A 27,926-nucleotide genomic window follows, 5' to 3' on the forward strand; every position below is an offset into this window, starting at 1 on the left:
TTCATTTTGATATGACTATCTACTTGGAAGGACAGTGCAATTGGTGAATGTGTTAATGATTTACTTGCCACACATTAATTCTTGTGAAGCAGTATGTCTGTGTTAGGTTACTGCACTTGAAAAATCATGATTACAAAAGGATATCAACTGAGTGCAGCATGTAATTAACAATTTATCTGTGCATAAGTTATGTTAGATGAGAGACAATCTGGTCATAAGGCACTAGTTATTTAACATCAAAGAGCAATTAAAGTGTTTTGGACTGTAAACCTGGTGTGGAGCCATATCATTTAAAATAGCTTACTTTTGACAATCACTTTTGAGCCAAATTTTACAGAAGCACAGCTACCAGAGGCATATTAGAACAGGTAAATAAGGTTATGTTACAACAGGGCAGCAAAAATTCGGCCATCTCTCCCATGAAGCATCTCAAGCCCATGGGAGCTCATCTAGTCCCAAATTGCCACAGACGAACAGTCACTGCAAGATGACTGTGCCCCAGACTCTGGTGCAGTCAAATTCCCTTCTTCCACAAGAGCAATGATATGGTCACAAATAGCCTGTTGATGATGAGACATGGCTCATGGATTAAGTGGCTGGACTCAAAGAAAGCGGTTCAGTGCCCAGTGACAATAAATGGTTCAATGTCAGATTCTTGAACCACTTCAAGAATCTGACATTGAACCATGTACTGACATTGGGTATTATAAAACAATGGTGCAATGACACACACAACTTGCACATTAGATTGTCAGTCAGTGCAGCAGAATACTGCCATCACATGCAGGGATAATGTATAATGTAATAAATTATTTGAGAATAACATTCCCCTTTGGATATGGTGGTTGTAAAGGAAATTAAACTGTTTTGTCTCTCTAAATTTTTCCATTTAAGATATAGGTCCCTTTTAAAAAACTCAGGGTCAAGTGTCATCATGTTTGAGTTCTTTACTATTTTCAGTGAGAGATTTAGTGCAATAATTAGAACAATTCTTCTTTTCTGTGTTCTTAATGTTAGCTGGAAAAAGGCATGTTGTACTTCTTTCATGTCAGAGCTGTGCCGGACTTTCACTCTGGCTGTTATTTACTGCAGCTACTATTATGTTGTCAAGGGCATATGCAGCAGATATAATAGCTAAAACAGTTATCGTATTTCACAAAACACAAAATTTACAAGTCAAATATACTTTAATGATTTAATATGAAAAAAGAGGACACAAAATCACCACTCAAAAACACAGTTTCTTTTCAACCTTCTGCCAAAAAATGTAGATAAAAGTTTTTATTCCGTCTCACCTCTCCACAGTATAAGTACAAGAAAAAGGTAAATGAGCCAAACATGACTAATGGCATACAGGAATAAGACCTTCAGTAAATCTGGGAGAAAGTATGGGTGGAATGCTTGCAGATCTAGACAGCCTGTGATATTGTGCTATTACACCTAACGTGATGCAGTATGATGGAAGCACGCACAGATCTTTGTGTAAAGCCCACATTTCTTTTGTTTGTACACTCTGATTATATTTGTCAGGATCTCTTTGCAGCATCTGTAACAAGGACATCAATATGAGAGAACTTGGGTGTATTCACAAAATTATAATGCATTATTTCACTATTTCTTGCACTTACCATACTTTTTATGTGGAAAAGTTAGTATTCACTATCAACAGGTGTGGGTTCAGTGTCAACTGCAATCTCTTCATAGTCCTTTTCAAGAGCAGCCAGGTCTTCACGGGCTTCAGAGAATTCCATTTCTTCCATACCCTCTCGTGTGTACCAATGTACAAAGGCACGTTTTTCGTACATCAAGTCAAATTTTCTGTCAAGTTTCTCCCATGCTTCTTGAATGGCTGTTGTGTTGCTTAGCATTGACACTGCACGATGCACTTTAGCCAAATCCCCACCAGGCACTTCAGTTGGGGGCTGGTAGTTTATTCCAACCTTGCAAAGCAAACAAAAGTATATTTATTAATGAGTCCTTTTAAGTAAAATTAATCATTCATATTGTGACCTAATCACTGAAGTTTACAAGGTTTTAGAGTTTTTCATTTTGTGCGTGTTACTGGAGGAAAATGATGTAAAAAGACTTCATTGTGATCCCAGGCAATTAATATAAATATGGCCACAAAAATAGGATAACAATATGGTGAACATAAAAATGAAGAATACAATGACAAAATTTGAATTCAATTGCTATGATGTAAAGTTAGAGACAGTTTTCATTATTGATTGTAAAGCTTTATTTCTCTCATTGTAGAACACTGGTTTGCCAAGTACAGGACAGTATACCATTCCAATCTAAATGTATGATGTACTGCAATGTGGATGGTTAATTTTTGAAACTAATGCAGTACCAGAGAGCATTAAGACAAATTATTTAAGATCAGGAGTAAATGAGTGTATAGATGATATAATTTTGGGTGACCAAGCAGGTTAATGGTCTCACCAACAACACAAAAATATAAGATGCTTCAATAATGACTTAACTTTGAAGCTGTATACAAATTTATTGTGATGACTCACAGAGCTGGAAAATATTTTGTGCTTCAATAATGACTTTATGTAGCAGTTGCATCTAAATTTATTGCAATAAATCCCAGATCTGAAAAACTTTTTAATCACACATGTAGATGAGGATGTAACATTTCAACAAGTTTGCACACTGCCACAATACCTTAATAAAGTCAATGGTCTGTCAGTGATCGATTACCAAGTTGGTGAATACACTGATCTGTGTCAGTTGCATCACTACCTTGTTCACATCACTTGACACTTTTTGGTTTTAACTTCAGGGATTCATGAAGAAAGAATTTTCACACAGTCATTACCAGTTATGGTTACTGAAATCAGAACAATAATCTACATTGCAGATGTACACCAGACATAGTGTAGCGGGTTTGGTAATGAACTGAGTTGAAGTGGGATATGTGGAGATTTACCAATGAAAGTCTTACTGAACTTTGAGTAAACCCATGCAGTTTGCTAAAGGATAATATATGGGGCAAGCTTCATATCACCAAAGTACAACTGTATACAACTGCAAACTTATGAACTACTTAGCGAGACATGCTGTACTTTGCATAAAAATGGAACTGTGAACCTGGTTGGATACCCAAAAATACTTTGGCTAACTTGAAAAACACAAGACATGGTATGTTTTCTTATTTAGCTTGATGAAGTGGAAATAAAAGATATGGCAACATCATATCCAACAAATGAGCAAAGATTTCTCGGGTTGTGATTCTATTAAAAGTACAGTTTACAACATAGAAATAAGTATGTTGTGTGATCAACATTGAATATGATACTGATTGAAATGAAAGTCAAAATAAAGTATAAAAGGTTATGAGATCTCATTAATTCATTCATCTCTTCACACAGATCACATCAAGGGGAACCTTAAGGGATATCAAATGAGTCAAAAGATACATTTACAAAAGAGAAGCATCTCTTAAGTTTCTAAATCTGTCAAGGTATTACGAATAAATTACATTATATTTCTTAATACTAAATGTGTTTGTGCCAGATAAATTTAACTTAATAAATTGTAAGAAAATATGCCAGTCTGTAAATAGCTGCTTCAGTTACATCAAATAGCTGTTGTTAATCTTCTACTGGTAGCTTCGCACTTATCTGATTACTTTCATACCTTCAAAAGTGAATAGTTACATACGTGTGAAACAGATACCTATTTACAATAAACTACTATCTCTCATGCAGCTATAGAAACAATTCCAACTGCCTTTAGCTAAAGGAATTTCCAATTCTTCAATCTAGATAATTTGTAAGAATGGTCCATGAGGTGCGATTTTAATTTTGTTTTGAATTATCAGGGACTCCTAATTCCTTGTTTTATGTTACATGGGAACCTACTGAATGCCTTTGCACCAGAACACACAAATCCACTTTGAACCATAGTCAAGGAAGCAATGTCCACATGAAAATTATTTGTGTGTCCTGTTTTGTGATAGTGAAAATCATAGTTCAGCTGCATTTGATTTTACAATCGGCAACAAAAACCATTACGGAGTAGATGTACCAGAAAGTTAGTGGAAGAGTTCCAAGCTCATTAAAGTGGCCTCTGCAAGTTGTTCAGTTATCCACTTTACACAGTACCGGTACACTTACAGTTGAATAAACGCTTATTTAAGCTGCATTAGCCATAGGTTTATTTTATAAAAGCACAGGGACTGAAAATATGTAAATTAAATCAACACCCTTGTATACAGGTCTGCACATTCATTCAGAGATGATTCTAACACCTAAATGTGCCAAAATGAGCTCCTTGAGTAATTCATGCATATGATGATTAACTTTTAATGTGTAGTCCAGTTGTGCCCATAAAACTGTTTGATTTTCTGTGTGATCATTAAGTCATATTCCTGATACTAGTGGGACTTCTTTACATGTATGAAACTGCATAATAAGTCTATCTTAGGTTAAGACAAACTGTTTGGTGTTATCAAGTCAGAAGCCTATTCACTTACCATCGAGACTGTTTAGTAAACCTGATTTTGGACCCTTGATTAGTATACTTGTGACACCAGCAAACATTACTTTAAAGTCATTTGAAAACTATTTATGTATGTTAATAATGAGAGCAGATCCAATACCAACTCTTGTGTGACTCCACATGTTATGTTTCCCACTTTGAGGATAGTTTGCTTCCTGTAATACAGTCTGCAAATGTGACACATTATTTTCTGTAATCAAAGTAAGATCTCTGTCCATGGCAGTAAGGATGTCATAAATGCCATTAACATTTTACTTAGCCAAGTAAAGTTTTGTTCTCAACACAATCAACAGCTTTGGGAAGATCATAAAATATTTCAGCAGGATAATTTATCTTGTTTAGTTCTGCCAGAACTTCATTTGTGAGGCTTTGTACGGCATTCTCCGTAGATAAGGCAATTAACAAATTCAGCTCGGGAATAGAAGTTGGTACCACATTGTGGCGATGCACTACTGTGTGTATGTAACTGCCGTCTGTCTATTGCAACATTCAGCAGCAGATGACATGTTGCTCAATGTCAGATTGGGACACAAGCAAAAGTGGACCCAAGAGTTGGAATCTCTCTTTGCCATGCATTTCTTTGCTGCGGTTTGGGATTTTTACAGAAAGGCACTTTCCACATCGATGCTGGGTGACTCGCATCTTTGTTCAAACAAGATAATATTTACTGAATCCTAATTCCAGAGCAATTTGTATTAGAAGAATGAACATTTGACAGTTTGCCATAACAATGATCCAGATAGGTAAGAGTGAAGTGAAGACAGTGCTGGTGAGTCAGAACTGCCCGCTTGGGCCAAACTGTAATTGCTGACATATGGAAGCATTATCAAGATGGTTGGTTGGTTTGTGGGAGTAAAGGGACCAGACTGCTACGGTCATCAGTGCCCATTATCAAGAGAGAGTGGCAGAGTGCTTAAAGACCAAGTTTTGTGACTGATCCTTATGCACTGCCAAGCAGCTTCATTTTTACAGCTCTCTGCTTCACAGAATCCCAAATGTTAATGCCTAAGGTCTGGCGGACCCTGTCGGTCTTGCCACTCAGATTATCAAAGGAATGCGCATGTGCACTGTCCTTACAGTACTAATCAGTCATTTCCTTCTCCATGTTAGTGAGAGGATTTAATCATATTGCCTTGCTCACATTGTAATTATTATAGAGTAAATTCATACATGGCTTGTCCTTTTATCTGTCTGTCTACTGTGTGTCTCATATGTTACAGTATTAGTCTGTAAATGTACCCTCGCAGATGGTGTGCCATTTTCCTCACCTCTGTAGTGAGAATATTTAATTGTATTGCTTGTGTTGTGCATGATTAAGCTTAGTGTAAATTCATCCATGGTCACTTTGTCCACCTCCTTTAGTATTACGAGTGCATGATAGAGTTTTGTTTTCATGATAATAATCCTTGTGACCAGTCTGATTGTAACTATTTGTTGGTGTATTTATCATACAGTACATAGATCACTACAAGCTTGTTCACAAGCTATAGATTGCTTAGTGCCTTATCAATGGGTTTGTCTGTAATAAACAGTGCCTCAAACTGTGAGCAGCAACTGTGTGTCACCCAACCTGAGTTACTTGTGGTTTGGCATCTGCCCTCTTTAAGACAAGTACAGGCAGCCCCATATAACCACGCATACGGTTATATGGACATCTTCAAGCAAGTATTTAGTTTCACTTTGGTATGCACACCAGATCCAGTACCATGTGAATAATAGTAGTGTTTTTTGTGTACAGATCAAGTTAATACTTTATCCTATGTAAACCTACTTTCTATACTACTATATAAAGACAAGTTCTAGTTTAATATTGTTACCAAAAACCTCAAAAAGTTATAAGACAAGTTGTAGTTTAACACTGTTACTAAAAACCTTGAAAACTTCTTGAGTCATTTACTTCAGATTTTTACATGATACTATAATAAATGTTGGACAGACATAGGCTACACATTTTTAAATACATATGGTATATAAATATATCTACATTACATAAATGGGAAAGGTTGTTAACAAAAATCTTGAAATTACTTAACTTTTTTACACATTATTCTAATAAAAATGCAGTCGGACATATGCTGCTCTTTAAGAAATATATGTGGTTGGTAAAATTCTTTATTGATTTACTTAAGATATTTGCATTTATTTGATGTATAAAAAAATCTATATCTATGCTAGTATAATAAGTTACCATTTAACATAGCTAATAAAAAATTTTGAAAATTTCTTTTCTGATTTTTTCCTGTATTTACACTACACTGCAAGAAACTTTCAGCAACATACTATTTAAATATGTATGGTATATAATTACAGGGTTATTACAAATGATTGAAGCGATTTCACAGCTCTACAATAACTTTATTATTTGAGATATTTTCACAATGCTTTGCACACACATACAAAAACTCAAAAAGTTTTTTTAGGCATTCACAAATGTTCGATATGTGCCCCTTTAGTGATTTGGCAGACATCAAGCCGATAATCAAGTTCCTCCCACACTTGGCGCAGCATGTCCCCATCAATGAGTTCGAAAGCATCGTTGATGCGAGCTTGCAGTTCTGGCACTTTTCTTGGTAGAGGAGGTTTAAACACTGAATCTTTCACATAACCCCACAGAAAGAAATCGCATGGAGTTAAGTCGGGAGAGCCTGCCATGACATGAATTGCTGATCATGATCTCCACCACGACCGATCCATCGGTTTTCCAATCTCCTGTTTAAGAAATGCCGAACATCATGATGGAAGTGCGGTGGAGCACCATCCTGTTGAAAGATGAAGTCGGCGCTGTCGGTCTCCAGTTGTGGCATGAGCCAATTTTCCAGCATGTCCAGATACACATGTCCTGTAACGTTTTTTTTGCAGAAGAAAAAGGGGTTGTAAACTTTAAACCGTGAGATTGCACAAAACACGTTAACTTTTGGTGAATTGCGAATTTGCTGCACGAATGCGTGAGGATTCTCTACCGCCCAGATTCGCACATTGTGTCTGTTCACTTCACCATTAAGAAAAAATGTTGCTTCATCACTGAAAACAAGTTTCGCACTGAACGCATCCTCTTCCATGAGCTGTTGCAACCACGCCGAAAATTCAAAGCGTTTGACTTTGTCATCGGGTGTCAGTGCTTGTAGCAATTGTAAACGGTAAGGCTTCTGCTTTAGCCTTTTCCATAAGATTTTCCAAACCGTCGGCTGTGGTACTTTTAGCTCCCTGCTTGCTTTATTCGTCGACTTCCGTGGGCTACGCATGAAACTTGCCCGCACGCGTTCAACCGTTTCTTCGCTCACTGCAGGCCGACCCGTTGATTTCCCCTTACAGAGGCATCCAGAAGCTTTAAACTGCGCATACCATCACCGAATGGAGTTAGCAGTTGGTGGATCTTTGTTGAACTTTGTCCTGAAGTGTCGTTGCACTGTTATGACTGACTGATGTGAGTGCATTTCAAGCACGACATACGCTTTCTCGGCTCCTGTCGCAATTTTGTCTCACTGCGCTCTCGAGTGCTCTGGCGACAGAAACCTGAAGTGCGGCTTCAGTCAAACAAAACTTTATGAGTTTTTCTATGTATCTGTAGTGTCTCATGACCATATGTCAATGAATGGAGCTACAGTGAATTTATGAAATCGCTTCAATCATTTGTAATAGCCCTGTATATATGTAATACATAAAAGGGAAATGTTGTTAGCAAAAATCTCAAAAAGTTGTTGACCAATTTATTTGAAAATTTTACACGATGCTCTCATAAAAATTTGGACAGATATAGGCTCTGTGTATGTATAGGTAGTACATAAAGAGCAAACATTATCAGAAAGCCCAAAAAGTTCTTGGCTGATTTACTTCAAATTTTTAGACAATTCTCTAAGAAACATTTATATGAACATACATATCTTTTAATGTATATTGTACATAAATATGTATGTAATACATAAATGGGAAACATTGGAAATAAAAATCTTGAGAAGTTTTTCACCCATTTATTTCTTATTTTTACAAGGTACTCTAATAAATTTCTGGGTGGACATAGGCTACATATTTTTTAAATATATATGGTAAATGAATAAATAAATGAGACATATTGGGGAAATGATGCTAGCAAAAATCTAGAAAAGTTATTCAGATTTTTACCTGATGCTCTAATAAGCATTCAAACATTGGCTGTACACTTTTTAAGTATACGTAAGTACATGAAACAATGTTAGCAAAAATCATGAATAGTTCTGACCATTTTATGTCATATTGTTACATGATACTCCACACTAACATTCAGATGGACACTGACTACATAACGGGTGTTTCAAAAAGAGTATATGTATTACAAAGTATTGTTGTTGTTGTATCCGGATCCTGCTCCAGCTATTGCCAGGTCTACGTGCTGACGAGACCTCTCCACTGGCTCAGTCCTCCCACCACTTTTCTTCCTCCACTTGCTGCCAGGTCACATTTCTCCTTTGCACTGATATTCTCACTCCTGTTTTCCACTGTGTTCTTGGGTGCTGTCTAGGTCTTTTTGATCCATCTTTAGTTCTTCCATAATTTTGGGAAGTCTCTGGCCATGCATCCTCTTAACATGCCCGTACCATCTTAATCTCTTTTTTTTTATTTATTCTCTCATAACTTTCTTGTTGTAAGGCCCTTTCTAATATCTACATTCCTTACTCTGTCCATTCTTGTTTTTCCCTTAACTGCTCTGAGAAATTTCATTTCCCCTGCTTGCAGTCTGTTCCAGTCCCTTTCTGTCATTGTCCATGTTTCTCCTCCATAGGTGACAATAGGGAAGTAATAACTCTTAGACTTAAGGAGTTCTGGTTTTTCTGAAACTTCCTTATTCCAAATCAGGTGTTTTATTGTTTGGTAGAAATTGCTTCCCTCCTGTAACCTCCTATTAATTTCATTGGTTATTCTTCCATCACTAAATATTTCACTCCCTAAATAAGTGAAACTGTCTACCACTGAGGGGTTCTCCATTCAAAGTAATATTCTCGTTGTCGGCCAGGGTGGTCGAGCGGTTCTAGGCGTTACAGCCTGGAACCGCGCGACCACTACAGTCGCAGGTTCGAATCCTGCCTTGGGCATGGATGTGTGTGATGTCCTTATGTTAGTTAGGTTTAAGTAGTTCTAATTTCTAGGGGACTGATGACCTAAGAAGTTAAGTCCCGTAGTGCTCAGAGTCATTTGAACCAATATTCTCGTTGATCCCTTTGCCTCTTCCAAATACCATTACTTCACTCTTATCTTTATTTATTTTTAATCCATACCTTTTCATTACTTCCTTCCACAGATCAAGTTGTAACTGTACACCTACCTCTTTATCGCCCATATTACGATATCATCCGCAAAAATCATCTGTATTTTTCTGTTAGTATATCTTTAACTGTCCTATTCACTCCCTCCATCACAACATTAAAAAGTGCAGGAGATAGAATACTTCCTTGTTTAAGTCCTTGTCTTATTTTGAAGTATTCAGAGTTTCCCAATGGTGTTCTAATTCTACAATTGTGTCCTCTGTACATTGTCTGTATTACATTAATGTATCTACCTTCTATACCTGTCTTCTTCATTTCTTCCCAGATTCTTTCCCTGTTAACTGAGTCACATGTCTTTTTGATGTATATAAAAACCATTACCACCCTTTTGTTATACTCCCAACTTTTTTCTACCAGTTGATAGGTAGAAAATATCAGGTTGATCGTGCTTCTTCCTTTCATAAACCCATGCTGTTCTTCACTCAGCTTCTTTTCTGTCTTTTTACTTATTCAATTTGGTAAATTTCTTTCAAAAATCTTGGCTGTATGACTCATAAGGGTTATTCCTCTGTAGTTCTTACAAAGTCTTTTATTGCCTTTTTTGAAGATGGGAATAATGTCTCCTCCAATTGTCTCCACACACATGACAATACTCTGTACAGCCACTGCATTTCCACTGGACCTGCTGCTCTCATCACAACCATTGATACTTAATCAGGTCCTGGGGCTTCCCCCCATTCATCTTCTTCCCAGCTATTTCCATTTCTTCCCATGCAACTTCTCTCAGTTTCTCCATTATTTGTTGTTTCCTCATGTATCTGCTCCTCAGTGTTTAATAGTTTCTTAAAATGTTCTTTCCAGAGATCTTTAATATTCCCTGGATCTTCAATCACAGTACCATTCTCTGTTTCCATCTTTACTGGTACTTCAGAAACCTTTCTTTTATTTTTCATCATTTTATAGAACATTTTCTTATTGCTCTACACATCTTCTTCAAATATTTTGGTAAACTCTTCCCATGACTTTTTCTTTGTTGTTTCCACTATTTCTTTGCATTTCTTCTTTTCCTCTATATATCTTTTATGATCCTCATCATTTTTAGTTTTCCACTACTTTCTCCACAATCCATTTTTTCTTCTAACTGCTTGGATTGTGGTATCATCCTACCAACTTGTCTGTCTTACTTTTTCCTTTCCAGATGTTCTACCACATACTTTTTGTGCTGCTTCGACTAAAGTGTCTTTGAATAAACTCTATTCTTTTTCTACATCACAGAAAACTTCTTTTGAAAATTTTTGTGTTATTAATTCTCTGTACTCCTCAGTACTTTCACTCTCCTTCAGTTTCCAATCCCGTATCCTCATCACTTTCTTCTGTTGTCTGTTTTTCACAAACTGATTCATTTTCCATTGTCCTGCCAGTAATCTATGGTCTCCATCTGCATTCACACTTGGAATTACCTTCACATTTGTTACTATCTTTCCCCATTCCCTATCTACTGGAATATAATCAATTACACTCTTGGTTCTTCCATCCCAACTGTATCTGGTGATAACATGACTTTCTCTCTTCATAAATCAGCTGTTCGCCATTTTCATTCCATTCCACTGGCACAAATCCAGGAGTCTTTCCCCTTCCATATCCAAAACATCCCAATACTTGTTCAAATCCCTTCTGTCTTTGCCTACCTGTGCATTGAAATCTCCCATCACTATATACAAATATACATATTACAAAGTATTATGCTGTGAAAACTATCTATTGCTGTGTCACTGTCTGGTTACTGGAGGAATATTCATTGCCACTAAATGCTGATTGCCTTCTGTTTGCTTTGTTAGCTTTACTTGTTGCAAAATGGCTACTTTGTGGGAGAAATCATTTTGTGTTCCCAAGTTTGTGAAGTGTAATTCCGAACAGATGGAACATTTGCAGATGGTATCAACAGTTTGTAAAAACAGGATGGGTATATAAAGGAAAGAGACTTGCCTGCCCTCCAGTTTCCAAAGAAAATGTTGCACGAAATAAGACAGATTTCCAACTTAGTACTACAGAATCAACTTGTCGTGTGAGACAGGAGTTACAACTGAAAATTTGGCATGTTTTGAGATGTTGCTTGGTTATGAAGCTTTAAAAGTTACAGTTTTTACAGGCTCTATGTCATAATGACAAATACAAACATGTGGCATTTTCTGACGAGTTTCAGAATGCTATTGATAATGACAACACTTTTCACTTTTGCACAAAGCATAAAGTTCAGTGATGAAGCGACTGTACACCTTTGTTTTTGGGGAAAAAAGCTCAAATCTGGGGACTACAGAACTGTCATGCACACACTGAACACGTACGACACTAACCCAAAGTCAGTGCGTTTAGTATGCTATACAACCCATCTTTTCCCATTCTTCTTTGATGGAAAGATGGTTAATGGTCATGAGTATCTTCCTGCATTACAGACCTGGTTGTTTCAAAGGCAGCACAAGGACAACTTCATTTTTTCATTGTTCAACAAGATGGGGCACCCGCTCGCTGACTTCAGAAAATATGGGAATATCTGAAGGAAGCTCTACTGAACCATTAGACTGACCATCAAACAGCCTGTGACTTAACACTCCTCAGCTTGCTTCCATGGTCACTGGATTTGATGCCTTGTGACTTCTTCTTCCTTTTGTACCAACACTATCATGGGGCCTAGAAGATTTGAAGAACTGGATCCATACTGCCATAACAGTAATGATGGAGTATGTGAAGAATTCAAGGATTGATGTGATGTTGTTCTTATTGCTGGTGGAGGACATAATGAATGTCTGTAATCTAAACTTGAGAGATTTGTAAATATGTGTCCCAAGTTTCAAAGTATGTCTTACAGTTTAATAAATTTATATATTCAAAGTACATATATTCTTTTTGAAAAATCCTGTATTTTTTAAACAACAATGTACAGATTTTTTGTTAAAACCAATTGCAAGAAAGAAAATGAATCCACACATTTTCTCAGCACAGGAAACGAAATTACACATTTCCATAGCACAGCACTTTGTTTCCCATGGGTTTTAAATTAGATATCAGGGCATTTAAACCTTTAGACAGATTGTTTCTTCCACATATCTCCTTATACATAATTTCAAATAAAAACTGTGTACACAACAATGTGCTGTTTTGTTTTCTTTGCTACATTCAGTTTTTGGAGGAAAGATGAATGTTGTATTTATCGCTTATCGACTTATTATGAGAATACTAATGTACTGTGGAATCTGAATCATCTGAAACTTTGTAGTGCTACCTGTTCACAGATGAAAAACATGAGAAAACTGTCATTTAAGGTACTATCCTCAAGATACAGCAGCTGGAGACGTCTTTTCTGTACCCCTTATATTAATGATCCCAGCCAATTTACACATTCATTTTAAGGACTTCATTTCCCAATTGAGGACATGGACAGAGGGGGGGAGGTGAAGAAACCAGACAGAGAGAAGGGGAAGGAGTAGATGGACAGAGAGAGTGGTGAGGAGGAGATGGAGAGAAATTTTTTGGGATGGGGGAGGAGGACAGCAAGGGGGGAGGAGGAGGAGATGGACAGAGAGAGGGGGGGAGGGCATTAGTATGTTATATACAGTTGTGTCCATTTCCAGTAAAGGAATCATGAGAACATTTCTTTGTCACAGTAATATTTCATTCTGCAGACCCAGAGTCCTGTGTGCACCAGTGCGCAGCCCAAGTTGAGATCATGTGTATCAAGACAGTGAGGAATGTATTTCCCACACAGGTAACCCAGGCTGCCCTCCAAACCCCCCCCCCCCCCTCTTTTCCCCTCCTTGCCTGCACCTATTCATGGCTGACTGCACCAAGCAGTTGTCAGTGTCATGCTTCTCAATTACCCAGCTACCACTTGCCACACTGGGTCACAAGCATCGCACAGCTTTCCCAAACTCTCCACCTGGCCAATGCTAATGAAGAGAGCAGTGTGTCATGGTGAAAAACTATACTGGAACACTGTTCCAAGTGGTTTCAGTCCCTATTGACAGCACAACCCCCTCCCCCACCCCACCCTCCCCAGCCCCCCCATCCAACCTGCAGGCACACATGGATGGCTTCCGGGCTTCCCTGAGATTGTTCACAGAAGCTGTCCCTTCTCAGACACACACAGCCCCTCTCATCCCTAAGCATTCCCATGCTGCTATATACTTGCCTCCATTCAACATAGGTGATCCATGACTGTGGTTACCTTCTGCAGAGGCAATACTGGCAGGCTTGTCTATATCAAATGATGCAACGCAGTTTGTATTTCCTGTTGCACAGACTGAACCTGACATTATCACCAACCGCTCGCAATCTGGCAAATTCAGGGCCTGCAAGCCTGGCTAACAGAGTACCTTGCCGCATCAATGTTATAGCCCACGAGCATGTTGTTCTCATCAGGGGAGTGTTCGGATATGCAGTTCCTCCTGCACCTCTGCACACTGGCCAAGCCAGCAATGCTTCCCAACAGATTGCTGATTGCAACTTGGTGTGCTCATTTGCAAGCTGCAGTACGCACAGCTTTACCTGTGCAAGATTTTCTTAGTGCCGACACCACAGTGGCTGCCACTATTGACAGTGTTTTTTAGGCCTTCGACCCTTGCACCATCATCGCCATCATGCAGCATCACAATGCTCACTTGCCTGACCATCCCACTCATACAGCCTGCATCATCTACTGCAGCCTAGGGGCCACGAATCCACCACAGATATGGCAGAGATAATTGCTACAATTATCAGTAAGGTGAGCATACTCACCATGGCCCTGGAGTGTGCACACCCGTTCCACACCATGCACTGCCCACCCTCTCCTGAGTAGTAGATGATGGATTGGGAACAAGTGGGGCTGGTGAATATTGATGGTAATCATGAGTGTTTCAATGAAGTTGCTGAAAACTGCTGTGCACTGTGTGCGTGGGCCCCAAACACTGACAGCAACCAGCAACACGTGTGCCCAGCTGCTCCATGATTTCACGGGGCCTGTTCGTGTGTTATCTTGATAAAACACACTCCTAAGCACCCTTCCTCCTTTTTTTTGACCTTACCATCTATTCCCACCAGTCATTATCCTCTACTGGCTGCCATCGAACTTCTCCACTATTCTTCACTGCAGCCAACAGTTCAGAAATCATAACCTACTGCTTCTACCCAGATCCATCAACCTAGGCCTTGATGGAGATTTCCCACATACTTTTAACATGTGACATTATGGACCCATCCTTGGTGCCGACCAATTTTATTTTCCACTGCAGACTCCTCTTTGAGCTGGCAAACTGCCACCTCCCACAATTCCATCCTATGTCAATCCTGCTTCACTACCCTTTGCTCCATCAAACAGCTCTCCTATCTGGACCTTTCAATGACCTCCTTGCCACATTTCCCCTCTTGCCATGATGCAGGGACAGCCAGTTTGTTGCTGGCCCCACCCCCTTCCATCAGACAAACGGAGAGCTGTGTGGGCTGAGATCAAGACATTGATCACTGCAGTCTTGCCCTGCTCCTCCAAGAGCCCATGGGCCTCTGACCAAAAAACAGGTGGTATGTGGTCCCTGTTGAGGGATGTTCAGGCTCTAAATTCTAGGATGGTGCCTGATCATTACTCTGTTCCACTTTTTAGCAGCTGTGGCATTGACCTTTAACTGGCAGTCAAATGAAGGTTCTGTTCGCTAGTTTGTTTGGGTTCTTTGTTGGAGTTCAGCTGGAAAGGAGGTTGTAGCAGCTTGAAAGAGGATGTGGAAGGTACGAAAAGTGGCGAAGTAAGTGAGACCGCTGGCAGATGTGTTCTGCACTGTGAAGGAAGGTCCTTTCTGGAGTTTCAGCCAATGCAGGAGATCACATGCGCTGAGCCAGGGTGACACACTGTGCTGCTTTCAGTCAGTTGCAGCCTTTGTGTTAGCTTTTGTTTGTATGCCAATATCACTGGCAGACAGGAGGGAGGACTGACAGCCTTCGTGTTCTGCCTTTCCATCCAAGACTTCCCTGGATCACAGGTGGCCAGTTCCAGCTTTTGAATACAGTGAGGCATCTGGCTGATAAGAGCATGTTTTGTGTGTGTAAGTGCGAACTTCTGGTACTCCTTTTCAAGGCCCAGTAGAGCTTGAGGATAAGGATTCACATAGTGCCATAATGAGCTGGCTCTTGATACAGGCAATGTTTTTGAGAGTGGACTATTATTTATGGTGGAAATGTTATATGATGGTGACTATGAGGCTGCTTGCAGTCTCTTATAAGCCTGATATTACAACACCAAGTTTTGTAGCCATTGTTAACATTCAGAGATGAATGTATTCACCTGAGCTTGTTTAAAATTTCTCATTCCTCATAGTATAACTTTAATTCTGAAGACTGCTAATTACTGTAAAGGTGCTGCTCATATAAACTAATCAAGGAACGTAATTATGGTTCCTTTGAGCTGAATTGGCCTTTATTCCCTCAACTTGAAATTGTTTGGTCTTGTAATTTACAAACTGTTAATTTAGAATTTTAGTCTGTTGAAGCTCAGTACAATCTGTTGGCATAAGCCATCTCCGATTTAACAGGCTAGCATTTCCTGCAGTTTACCACTGTCATGGTTGACTGCAAGTCTAACAGTCACTATCTCAGCTGCGAAGATGCCAATGTCTGGAACAGCCAAGTGATCTCCTGTTGGTCTGCCAAGAGTCGAAAAACAAAGCTGTAAAACTGCAACTAATAATTTTATTGAATTTGTGTGTCATTTCTGAAACACATTTCATTTTATTTGTATGATTGGTAAGAGTAAAATTTTGGGCCTAGTTTACACTTCATAATTAAATTTGAAAGAGTGCTGTGATGGAATTTTCTTAAATTCAAAATTTTCATTCAAACGGTTCTTGATGAATTTTCGTGTTGGCCAACTATTTGCTTAGTAGTTAATAATTTGAATGGGTGCTGTGATGCATTTTTTTTTAAATACAAAATTTTATTTAAATGGTTCTGGACAGATTTCATGTGGCTAATTAGTAATTCTATGAATCATGTAGCCCATTTTTAAAAATATTTTACCTTATTTGAATTAGTGTTTGCACTAAAGTTCCAGGCAATATCAATGTGAGTTAAATCTTTGTTGGATAATCAGTAATTAAGTGACTGTTGTGGCCCATTTATTAAATAATATGATGTGAGCCTGTACATTTCTTGTTGTTTCTTTGTCACTAAAAAAAAAATTGCTTAATTTGGGCCCATATAGTAACTGATCAAAATCTGTATAAATTAAATTTTTCTTATAATTGAAACTGTCAGTAATATTGCTGTCACTGGGCAAACCCCCTCCACTCTGCAGTCTTGTGTGCTGACCCTTGTGACCTGTCCTAGTTAAGGTCATTTCAGACCTGTGTCATGTAACCATTTTTAGCAAAGTGAACTGCACAAAAGCATTTATGCAGAACAGGTTGCCCCCAAGGACATGGGAAAGATGGCCATTATTACATCTTTTGGCCTCTTCAAGAGTGTTTTCATGCCATTCTGGCTCTGAAATGCTGCCCAGATGTGGCAGGGCTTCCCTTGACAATGTCTTCCTCTGCATTTTGGTACATTTCACCTACTTGGATAATATCCTGATTTACCACACAACCTCTCAGATCACTGTTGTTGTCTCCTGGAGGTATTATCTTGCCTCAAGAAGGCAGGTATCATTATCAACCTCGAGAAGTGTGTTTTCAGTGTTCCAGAGACTGACTTCTTGGGGGCACAGACTACTGACTGCAGGCTCCTACCCCCTCGGTGAGAGGTCTGGGCTGTATTTAAGTTCCCGTATCCCACTACATACAAGGAATGCTGCAGGTACCTCAGAATGGTGAATTTCTTTAGGTGCCAACTGAAGAAAGCTGGGAGCATGCAAGAGCCACTTATGCCCACACTCCAGGGCAATTGCACAAAAGGCAACAGGCTTGTTTCCTGAATGGTATAAATGTCATACAGCTTTGAGCAATTTGTATTATGATTCCTTGCAAACCACCCACCTAGCCTAACACTACCCAAACACCTCACTTGCAACTATTACCAGCACCAGCCATTCTGCCATAGGAGCAATCCTGCAGCAACACATCAAGGAGACTTGGCAGCCTCTGGCATTTCTCTCAGCAAAGCTCACAGAGCCACAGCAGCATTGTGAAACATACGACTGAGAGCTCCTAGCTGTGTATGAGGCATTTAAGTACTTCTTCCCATTTGTGGAGGAGCACCACTTTACAGTTTTTACTGACACTGGCCCCTGACAAAAGGTGTCAGTTGCAAGCAGGGCATGCAGATATCACCCCATCAGTTCCCACAGCAAGAATATATTGTACAGTTTACTACAGATGTGCAGTAGTTGGCTGGCTTCAAAACATACAACCTGAGCTCCTGCAATTGTGCAATGGTGAAAATATGGCCTGCAACGGTGAGGGATACCAGGCATCCACAAACCTGTCAAGTTTGACATTGGTGCCCCCTTGAAGCGCAGTTTGGCTCTCCCTTCTCCCAGGACTTTGGAAAGGAGCCCTTCAAATACCTGCATGGCCTGGCTCAACCTAGTGTCCATGCATCTGCTGTGCTTATTAAGGAGTGTTTCATTTGGCCCAGTACCCAGTGCAACTGCACCAACTGGGCCCACACCTGCATCCTGTGACAGGGTTCAAAAGATGGCAGGCACGAGCATGACTATTAGCTCTTTCCGCTCAGTGGATCATCACTTCTTGCACATGCATAAGGATGTTGTACGTTCCCCCGCCATCATCCAATGGCTACCAGTCTCTCTTTACTGTCATCGACAGATTCATCAGTTGGGAAGAAGCTGTCCGCTATCCGACATAATCATAGGCAAAGTGACCTAGGCCTTTATAAACATGCGGGGCTCACATTTTGGGTGCTTCCACCATGTCACCAGGGACCGTGGATAGCAGTTCCTGTCTTGTTCCCTTAAGATCATAGCAGAAACTGGCGGCATACATGTGCACTTTAGGACATGGTGGTGCTACCACCCTGCTGCCAGTGGCATGATGAAGCAGTTTCACATGTCTTCAAAAGTTACACTTAAACCCACCCTGAAACTTGGTCTGCCGTTTTGCCTATAGTCATCTTAGGTTTACGGGTAGCACACAAAGTTGATATGGGCACATCTGCAGCCAAGCTCATTTATGAGCAGCCGCTCACTGTCCCAGGTGACCTCATCAAGCCACACACCCTGCTGACCACAACCTGCATTTTGGGCTTCATGCAGCAACTCCACAACTCAATTATACAGCTGCATACACTGCCTCCCACCAGGCAACACGGCAAGCACCAGCCATACCAGAACCTCGGCATACGTACTCACGTGATGCTCAGGGTGGATGCATGCCAACTGCTACTCCATCGACAATATCCGGGCCTGCACCTCATACTCTCACACAATACCAAGGTGCTCTCCACGTGTCTCCAAGGTGCCACCATCACAATCTCCACTGATCGTCTGAGGCTGGCATACACCCTTGACCCACAAAGACCTTGCACACCACTGGCCCATTGAGAGTTATGAGGCATCGAGCAACAGTGATGGCACCTTGGCCAACAATGTTGACCCAAGTGGCAGGCTGTGGAACCCCAGGGTAAGAGCTGCCCTGCTGTTCACACTGCCATCATCCACTCCAGCAGAGCTGCTGCCGATGCCCGCCACCCTGTCGCTGTCACCTGACCCGTCCTCATCCACCGTGCCCAAATCACCAGGCAGCATTGCTGCGCCAATGGTGTCGAGAGAGCGGTCACCACCACCACAATGTTGGTGCATGCGCCCGTGGTGCTGTGTGGCCCAGCCTACCAAAGCAGGGCAACAGCACCTTATACCCACAGCACTGAGACAGGACGTTGCACAGTACACCATGCAGGTGGAGTGCACAGTGTGCTACCCACGATATGTTACCTGCCTATGCACTCACACATTACCACTTTCCCTGCCCCCATACCACAGCACACCCCACCACACCAACTGACTGCAGTGCAGTACCACTCCCACTGCAGTTGCCGGTGCAGCATTGTGTCACCCTCACATTAAGGCCCACTGGGCTTGTTGTCACTGCGCGTGTCAGAGTGGTGTGTGCCGTCCCCACTGGAACCACACTGCTACCTGCCACACAGACCGTGCCGTGTGAGGAAATTAACTGCTCGTTTCTTTGATTAGGAAAACTTTATCATTGAAACAGATATGTATTGAACCACCAAACAATATAAGCACACATTGTGTCATACACTGTAGGTTACACTAGTACCTCTTACATCATTCTGTATTCATTCAATCAATACACCTATGACTAAGGTGCAAGAAGGGGAGGGGAGTATGATGTAATGTCAAGATCACTATCACCAAAGTTCAAGGTCAAACATCAAATTTGGTCCAAATTTATGAAAACTCTGTTTATAATTACGAACAGTGTGTAATCAGTCCCTGCCAATGAGCCTTCCAGGTTCCTGAATAAGTCTCACTCATGCATTATACTGGCTGATTATGTTGTTGTTGTTGTTGTGGTCTTCAGTCCTGAGATTGGTTTGATTCAGCTCTCCATGCTACCCTATGCCGTGCAAGTTCCTTCATCTCCCAGTACCTACTGCAACCTACATCTTTCTGAATCTGCTTAGTGTATTCATCTCTTGGTCTCGCTCTACGATTTTTACCCTCCACGCCGCCCTCCAATGCTAAATTTGTGATCACTTGATGCCTCAGAACATGTCCTACCAACCAGTCCCTTCTTCTCGTCAAGTTGTGCCACAAACTCCTCTTCTCCCAAATTCTATTCAATACCTCCTCATTAGTTATGTGATCTACCCATCTAATCTTCAGCATTATTCTGTAGCACCACATTTCGAAAGCTTCTATTCTCTTCCTGTCCAAACTATTTATCATCCATGTTTCACTTCCATACATGGCTACACTCCATACGAATACTTTCAGAAACGACTTCCTGACACTTAAATCTATACTCGATGTTAACAAATTTCTCTTCTTCAGAAACGCTTTCCTTGCCATTGCCAGTCTACATTTTATATCTTCTCTACTTCGACCATCATCAGTTATTTTGCTCCCCAAATAGCAAAACTCCTTTACTACTTGAAGTGTCCCATTTCCTAATCTAATTCACTCAGCATCACCCAACTTAATTCAACTACATTCCATTATCCTCATTTTGCTTTTGTTGATATTCATCTTATATCCTCCTTTCAAGATACTGTCCATTCCGTTCAGCTGCTCTTCCAAGTCCTTTGATGTCTCTGACAGAATTACAATGTCATTGGCAAACCTCAAAGTTTTTATTTCTTCTCCATGGATTTTAATACCTACTCCAAATTTTTCTTTTGTTTCCTTTACTGCTTGCTCAATATACAGATTGAATAACATTGGGGAGAGGCTACAACCCTGTCTCACTCCCTTCCCAACCACTGCTTCCCTTTCATGCCCCTCGACTCTTATAACTGCCATCTGGTTTCTGTACAAATTGTAAATAGCCTTTCGCTCCCTGTATTTTACCCCGGCCATCTTTAGAATTTGAAAGAGAGTATTCCAGTCAACATTGTCAAATGCTTTCTCGAAGTCTACAAATGCTAGAAATGTAGGTTTACCTTTCCTTAATCTTTCTTCTAAGATAAGTCCTAAGGTCAGTATTGCCTCACGTGTTCCAATATTTGGCTGATTATAAAAATGAATTAATTTGTAGAGATGTGCTATATCACAGCTAAGTATGTGTGACAGCTAGGAGATGCCATATCCATCCCAGCTTATGTTTTGTATGCTGTGAAAGAGATTTTTCTAGTTTTTTGCCTTTGTTGTTGAAATATGTGTTGTTGATTTCAAAAAACATTTGATACAATTCCAACTGTTGCTTAGCAACCAAATGCAAGCTTACCGATAGCAGATTATAGATGTGACTGAATTTCTAGCCAATGAACACATGGTTCTTTATGGGATGAAATCAGCAAATGTAAAGATAATTTCAGGACAACATTATTACTGTCAACAATACGTATTTTGGCCTATTGGATATCCTTTTAGGCTCTGTGATGCTATTTTGCTGTGGATCTGTAGAAAGGTTGCAACATCAGATGACTGTGACCTGCAGAGGATTGCCAATCAATTTAGTGACTGGCACTTTTTATATGTCCACAGCTCCTGGTCCACTGGTTAGTGTTGCTGCCTCTAGATCATGGGGCCCCAGTTCCGTTCCCAGCAGGGTCGAAGATTTTCATCACTCAGGGATTGGATGTATATGTTAGCTTTATCATTTCATCTCATCTTCATCAATATCCAACCCTGGTAGCTGAGTGGTCAGCACGACAGAATGTAAATCCTAAGGGCCCGGGTTTGATTCCCAGCTGGGTCGGAGATTTTCCCCACTCAGGGACTGGGTGTTGTGTTGTCCTAATCATCATCATTTCATCCCCATTGACACACAAGTTGCCGAAGTGGTGTCAAATCGAAAGACTTGCACCCAGCGAACGGTCTACTTGACAGAAGGCCCTAGTCACACAACATTTGCATTTTTATCTTCATCAATGTGCAATCTGCCCATGTGGCATCAAATAAAAGACATGCATCAGGTGGCTGGACAATACCAGATAGGCCCTCCCAGCCCAGATGGAACCTCCCAGCCAATAATGCAATATATACATACAGGGATGAATTCCTGTTGTAAACTGACATTAAAATATAGCTAATCAGTGTGTGTGTGTGTGTGTGTGTGTGTGTGTGTGTGTGTGTGTGTGTGTGTGTGTGTGTGCATTATAACCAATGGCCACTGCAACACTGAATGAAGTCTGGTGGTGATATGTACATGTTCATGGTAAGTGCGGGGCAGAGATGTATGGGATATCATTCTAATGGTGACATGGGCTACAAACCAATAACTCCATTGATATACCGGTAATCAACATTGACATAGGGCAGTAGAAGTTTTTATATTTTTTCAAGTTCCAAGTTCATGAATAGCTTTTGGAGAATAAAGTATCTTAAAAAGTAAGTGTCTTGAAAATAAGGAATTATATAAATTAAAAATTACATTTAACAGGACATTTTTCAGCTGCTCATGTAAGGGCCTGCCCACATGTATGGGTAACGTTCTAGTTAGGTAAGGTGCATATTCCCAGGGTGACTGTCTGCTACCAACAAAAAATCTGCCATGGTTCGTAAATCCATAGGTGAACCAATAAACCACAGGAAGTGAGGGTAGACGGAAAGGAAAGGTCCTCCAGCTTTTTGTTACTAGTCTTCCTCACTTGATGGGACACACCAAAAATTATTCTCATATGCCAGCCTCTTCATCTCAGAGAAGCAATTGAATCCAACATGAATTATTTGTCGTATATTTTCCAGTCTCTGACATTCCCTCCAGTTTTTACCCCACACAAGGCCTCACCATGAAAGTTATTCCTTGATGCCTTAACACATTCCCATCATTCTGTTCCTTCTTCTTGTCAGTTTCTTCTACATGTTCCTTTCTTCAACAATTCTGTGGAGAGCCTCTTCATTCTTTGTCTTATCAGTGCACGTAATTACCAATATCTTTCTAAGGAACGACATCCCAAATGCTTTGATTCTCTTCTTCTCCAGTTTTCTCACAGTTGATGATACACTTCTGTACACACTATGCTGCCAATGTAGGTTCTCAGAAATTTCTTCCTGAAATTAAGATCGATTTTCGTTTTCTTTTCTTTTTTTTTAACAAGGCAGCAGAATTGCTTCAGTTCATTTACTTCATGATTCACAATTTTAAGGTTACATTTATTGCCATCTTAGTTTCAGTACTTCTTATTATTTTTGTCTTATTTCAGTTTACTTTCAATCCACTGTTTGTGCTCATTACAATGTTCATTCCTTAATTTCACTTTCACTGAAGATAGCAGTGTTGTCACAAATGTTATCACTGATATCTTTTCACTCTGAAATATGTTCCTACTATATATCCTTCTTTCATTTCCATTATTGCTTCTTTGATGTACATATTGACAGTGTTCTTGACCTTCTATTCTTATTTTTCTCTCTTGGTTCTTGTACACATTGTATTTTATGTGTTGTTTACTATAGCTCACACCTACTATTCTCAGAATTTTGAATATCGAACCATTTTACATTATTGAACACTTGTTGTGAGATCACTAATCCTATGAATGTGCCACGATTTTTCTGAAGGCTTGCTTTTATTATAAGCACAATGGCAGAACTACATGTCTTTTGTCTTTAACTTTCCTAAATACGGATTGATCAACATTGAGCAGTATGTTCCCACTCTTCTGTGTATTATTCTTCTCAACAACTTTGATGCATGATCTGTTAAGCTGATTATGTGGGAAATCATGACTCCCTTGTTATCTTCAGGAGTGTGTGGATATTTTTCTGAAGCTTTCGTGGTAAGTCTCCAGACCAGGTGCGGCTCGTGGTTTCTATACTGGGGAAGGCTGCGGCATTTATCGATCGGAGCCAACATACCTCGGGTTACGCTACAGATTACTCTGACATAAACAACTAAGAATTCAGGGGGAGGGGGTGAGCAGATCACTCTCTGCCCATAATTTTACGTACTTTATCTTCTATAATCAGGTATTAAATATCGTTAGAAGCTAACTTCGAGTTAAAATCTTTGGTTAGTGTTTTTATACGTCATCATTACATTTTCTGACACTGTGCAGCAAATCATATGAAAAGATATGTTTCGGAGATATCTTTAATGCGGGTCTGGATGCACAAAGTTCTTTCACTTTCATCCTATGGCCGTGTTCCAAGTTTTTACCTATTAAATTGCACACTGAATTCATATTGCGCTTGTTTCACACTGACGGTATGTCGCAGATATTCACCAGCAAGTAAAACTCACTAAAATCTTGCAAAATATACTCCGAAAAAGAAACTTGCTAATATCACACGGTATCAACAAATGCCGTCAGCATCAGCAAGCAAGGAGAGTAAAGTAACGAGAGAAATTTCGCGCGCTTTGTCCTCTAACCAATTATGAAACTCTCGCTAGATGGCAGTACTGGTATGTTACTGTAGTGTAGTGCACTCTGGCGGGATATTTGCAAACTTATTCTAAATGTGGATAAAATAGCCAATGGCAGAAACAAAACAACTATGTAAAATATTACCAAAACAATAATACTAAACGTCGATTAATGACGCGTCGAAGCGTAGTAGAGATGTGCAGAGACATAGATTGGACAGCGAAGTTTCGGCCACTCTACATTCCTTTATTACATAGATGGTGGAACCTGAAAAATGTGTGGCGGTTGGTATGACACCCTTAGGCTACAAGCTCTGAGCCTTCGGGTCGCCCATAAAGAGCAGTACTATGTAGAAGCCACGCCCCCAAACCGCTACTACATGCAGCTTACGGACGTTCCAAGGCGCAGCCTAAACACTACTAACCGTTCGGAAAACATCCATCGATACAAACAGTTCCAAAAACGTTGACCGTCGTAATTTTAATCGGAATGGGAAATATGCAAAATTCGTCCTGATAATTTAAATTATGTAATACGTTCTTGCGAAATTTACTTTAACATATATTTTGGGGCGGCTCCGCCTCAGAGCCTTTAATTACGAGCCGCGCCTGCTCCAGACTCATTTACTGTAGAAATCAGCTTGAGTAGTCATCTGGTTGCAACTTTCCCCTGTGTTTTAGAAATTCCAGAGTAATATTACCCAAGCCTTCTGACTTCTTTGATTGAAACTTTTCAAAAACTGTGTCAAAATTTGACTCTGATGCTGGATGCTGTATGTCTTCCATGTTGACTCAATATTTTTTCTTCTATCCGTTCATCAGACAGTTCCTTCACCTCATAGAGGACCTCAATGTACTTTTTTCTACCTGTCTGCTTTTTTTGGCTCTGATTTTAGTTTCACTGATGGTTGTTTTTTTTCTTACGTAAATGCTGAAACAGCCTTTCCAATCCATTTCTGTTTCAATTTCTTCACATTTTTCCTTCTGTCTTTTCCCCTTTGATTCTCTTTATTTCCTATTTACCTCAATCCTAAGTGGCTGTCTTTCTCTGAATATTTTTGTTATTACTTCATTCATCAATCAATTGAAACATTTCTATTACACAAGGTTCTCTATACAGTTACCCTCCTTGTACTTATTCTTCTCTGCCCAACTTCTAATATCTTTTTAGTGGTTTCCATTCCACATCAACTGAATTGCCTGCTGTGATATCCACTATCGCAACATTCACAATGATGAGCCAAATCACTACAAATGTGTTGGTCCATCTTTGGAATTCAAATGAAGTGAAATGATTGTATGGCATTACTGGCTGGGAGACCCCATCTGGGGTTGGTTGGCCGCCTAGTGCAAGTCTTTTTATTTAACACCACTTCAGTGATCTGCGCATTTTAGATGAAAAATTGATGATAAGGACAACACAGCACCCAGTTCCCGAGTGGAGAAAATCTCTGACCCAGTCAGGAATCAAACCCAGGGCCCCTGGCTGACACTCAGCTGTGCTGATCAGTGTGATTTGTGGGCAGGGATACCAGCCCAGAAGTGTTCCATTAGTGCAGATTAGGCAAAGCCGGTACCCAAGATATCAAATTAAGTTTACTATCATGCTGCTCAAACCACTGTAGCATGATTCTGTCCTTGTGACAGATGGCATCATCACTGGGCAAGACGTGAAGCGATGCAAGTGGCCTATGATAATGTTCACATAATCCACAGATGTCATGTTACCTCCCATTACTACTAAAGGTTATATGGAAGCCAAGATGAATGTCCTGTATAACATATTACTGTCCCTACTGGCATGCATCTGCAGTAAGGTGGATGTTGCTGATCCTGCTTCATTCTGTGATGAGGTGTGGACATTCTATACTTCACTGCCTACTTGTTATTCAGGGGTCGATCCAGGGTTACATTCTTGGGGGTCAAAGCTTGTTACTGTCTGCCACTCCCCTTCCCTCTTCCTGGATGTATTACTTGTGGTCACCCACACTTATAACATGCCACAGAGTTCTTTAATTTTAATAATAATAATAAAATGTTTTACTAAAATAATAAAAAAAATTTAATCATAATTTGTTTACATCAGTATTTAGTATGTCACTCTACTATAACATCCATAAAATTGCAATTTATAGAAATATAGCATTTGGAAAGCAATCACATGAAAATTTGAAGAACATGTGGTACAAAATTTATTTAAAAACTATAATAGCAAAAAACCCTCACAACTTCGACAATGCCATAATTTACACAATATAAAATAGAAGTGAGCCCTCACCACTATCAGTTTTCACTTAACACTACAACCGTGAGCATAGTTCTGATAACTCGAGCTATATGAGTGTGTACGTATGGGGGAGTGTTGTTTCTTTCCATCATTCTCATTGACAGCCAGGAAATTTTTTTTCTTAGTGGACATCTAGGTGCAGTTTCTCTGACTAGTAATTGAAGCACCCTGAGTCCCATATTCTATCCCAGCCACTGCTTAAATTTTGAATAAAAATCAACAGCAATAGCAATGAAGATTTCCAGTATAGAGAGTCATCATCATTCTGCCAACAGCCATGTCAAACAGGACAAGAGCAGACAGATGGTCAGGGCACCCTCTTGCACCTAGGGTGGGGAACTGCCCATGAAAGGTGGAAGAAACAGCAATGATCAACAGCGTGAGGATGCAGAAGGTTATGGAAACCATTGCACTAAAGATACTCAATATGTATCCACAGGAAATGTGGTCTGTGTATAGACTGGGATGTCTATGGATTCATTGCAGCGGGTAGAGACAGACAGTCATCCGAAGTACTTTTGAACATATTTCCTGGAAACTGTCTGGAGCAGCTAGTTCGGCAGTCCATATGTAATCGAAATCTCGTAGATCTTGCAGCAACAAATGGGCTGGAGATTATCGACAACATCAGTATAGAAACAGGGATTAGCGATCATGATGTCATTATAGCAACTATGGTTACCAAAGTTATTAAATCAGTCAAGAAGGCTAGAAGAGTATTTCTACTAGAAAGAGCAGATAAGCAGTTGTTAGCATCTTACTTAGATAGTGAACTGACATCACTTAGTTGCAGTAAAATGAACAGAGAGGAATTATGGAAGAAGTTTAAGAAGATTGTAATGATGTGCCTAGTAAGTGGAGGATGGAAAAGACTCACCATGATTTAATAATGAGGTTTAGAAGCTGCCATTGGACAGATTC

The 27,926-nt window shown here is 40.0% G+C and overlaps 1 protein-coding gene across 1 annotated transcript in view; it reads right to left on the bottom strand.

The window, feature by feature from the left end:
• Positions 1 to 1,357: 1,357 nt before the first annotated feature.
• Positions 1,358 to 27,926, bottom strand: part of LOC124796161 (tubulin alpha-8 chain-like) — a 76,082-nt gene continuing 49,513 nt past the window's right edge. Inside the window, exons 5-6 of the mRNA XM_047260252.1 lie at positions 1,629 to 1,940; positions 1,358 to 1,546 (exon numbers count right to left, since the gene is read on the bottom strand). Coding sequence (XP_047116208.1) covers positions 1,650 to 1,940 — 291 coding nt within the window. The 3' untranslated portion in view covers positions 1,358 to 1,546; positions 1,629 to 1,649. The remainder of the gene's footprint in view (positions 1,547 to 1,628; positions 1,941 to 27,926) is intronic.

This window comes from Schistocerca piceifrons, chromosome 4 (assembly GCF_021461385.2).
Source record: "Schistocerca piceifrons isolate TAMUIC-IGC-003096 chromosome 4, iqSchPice1.1, whole genome shotgun sequence".
Taxonomy (NCBI): domain Eukaryota; kingdom Metazoa; phylum Arthropoda; class Insecta; order Orthoptera; family Acrididae; genus Schistocerca; species Schistocerca piceifrons.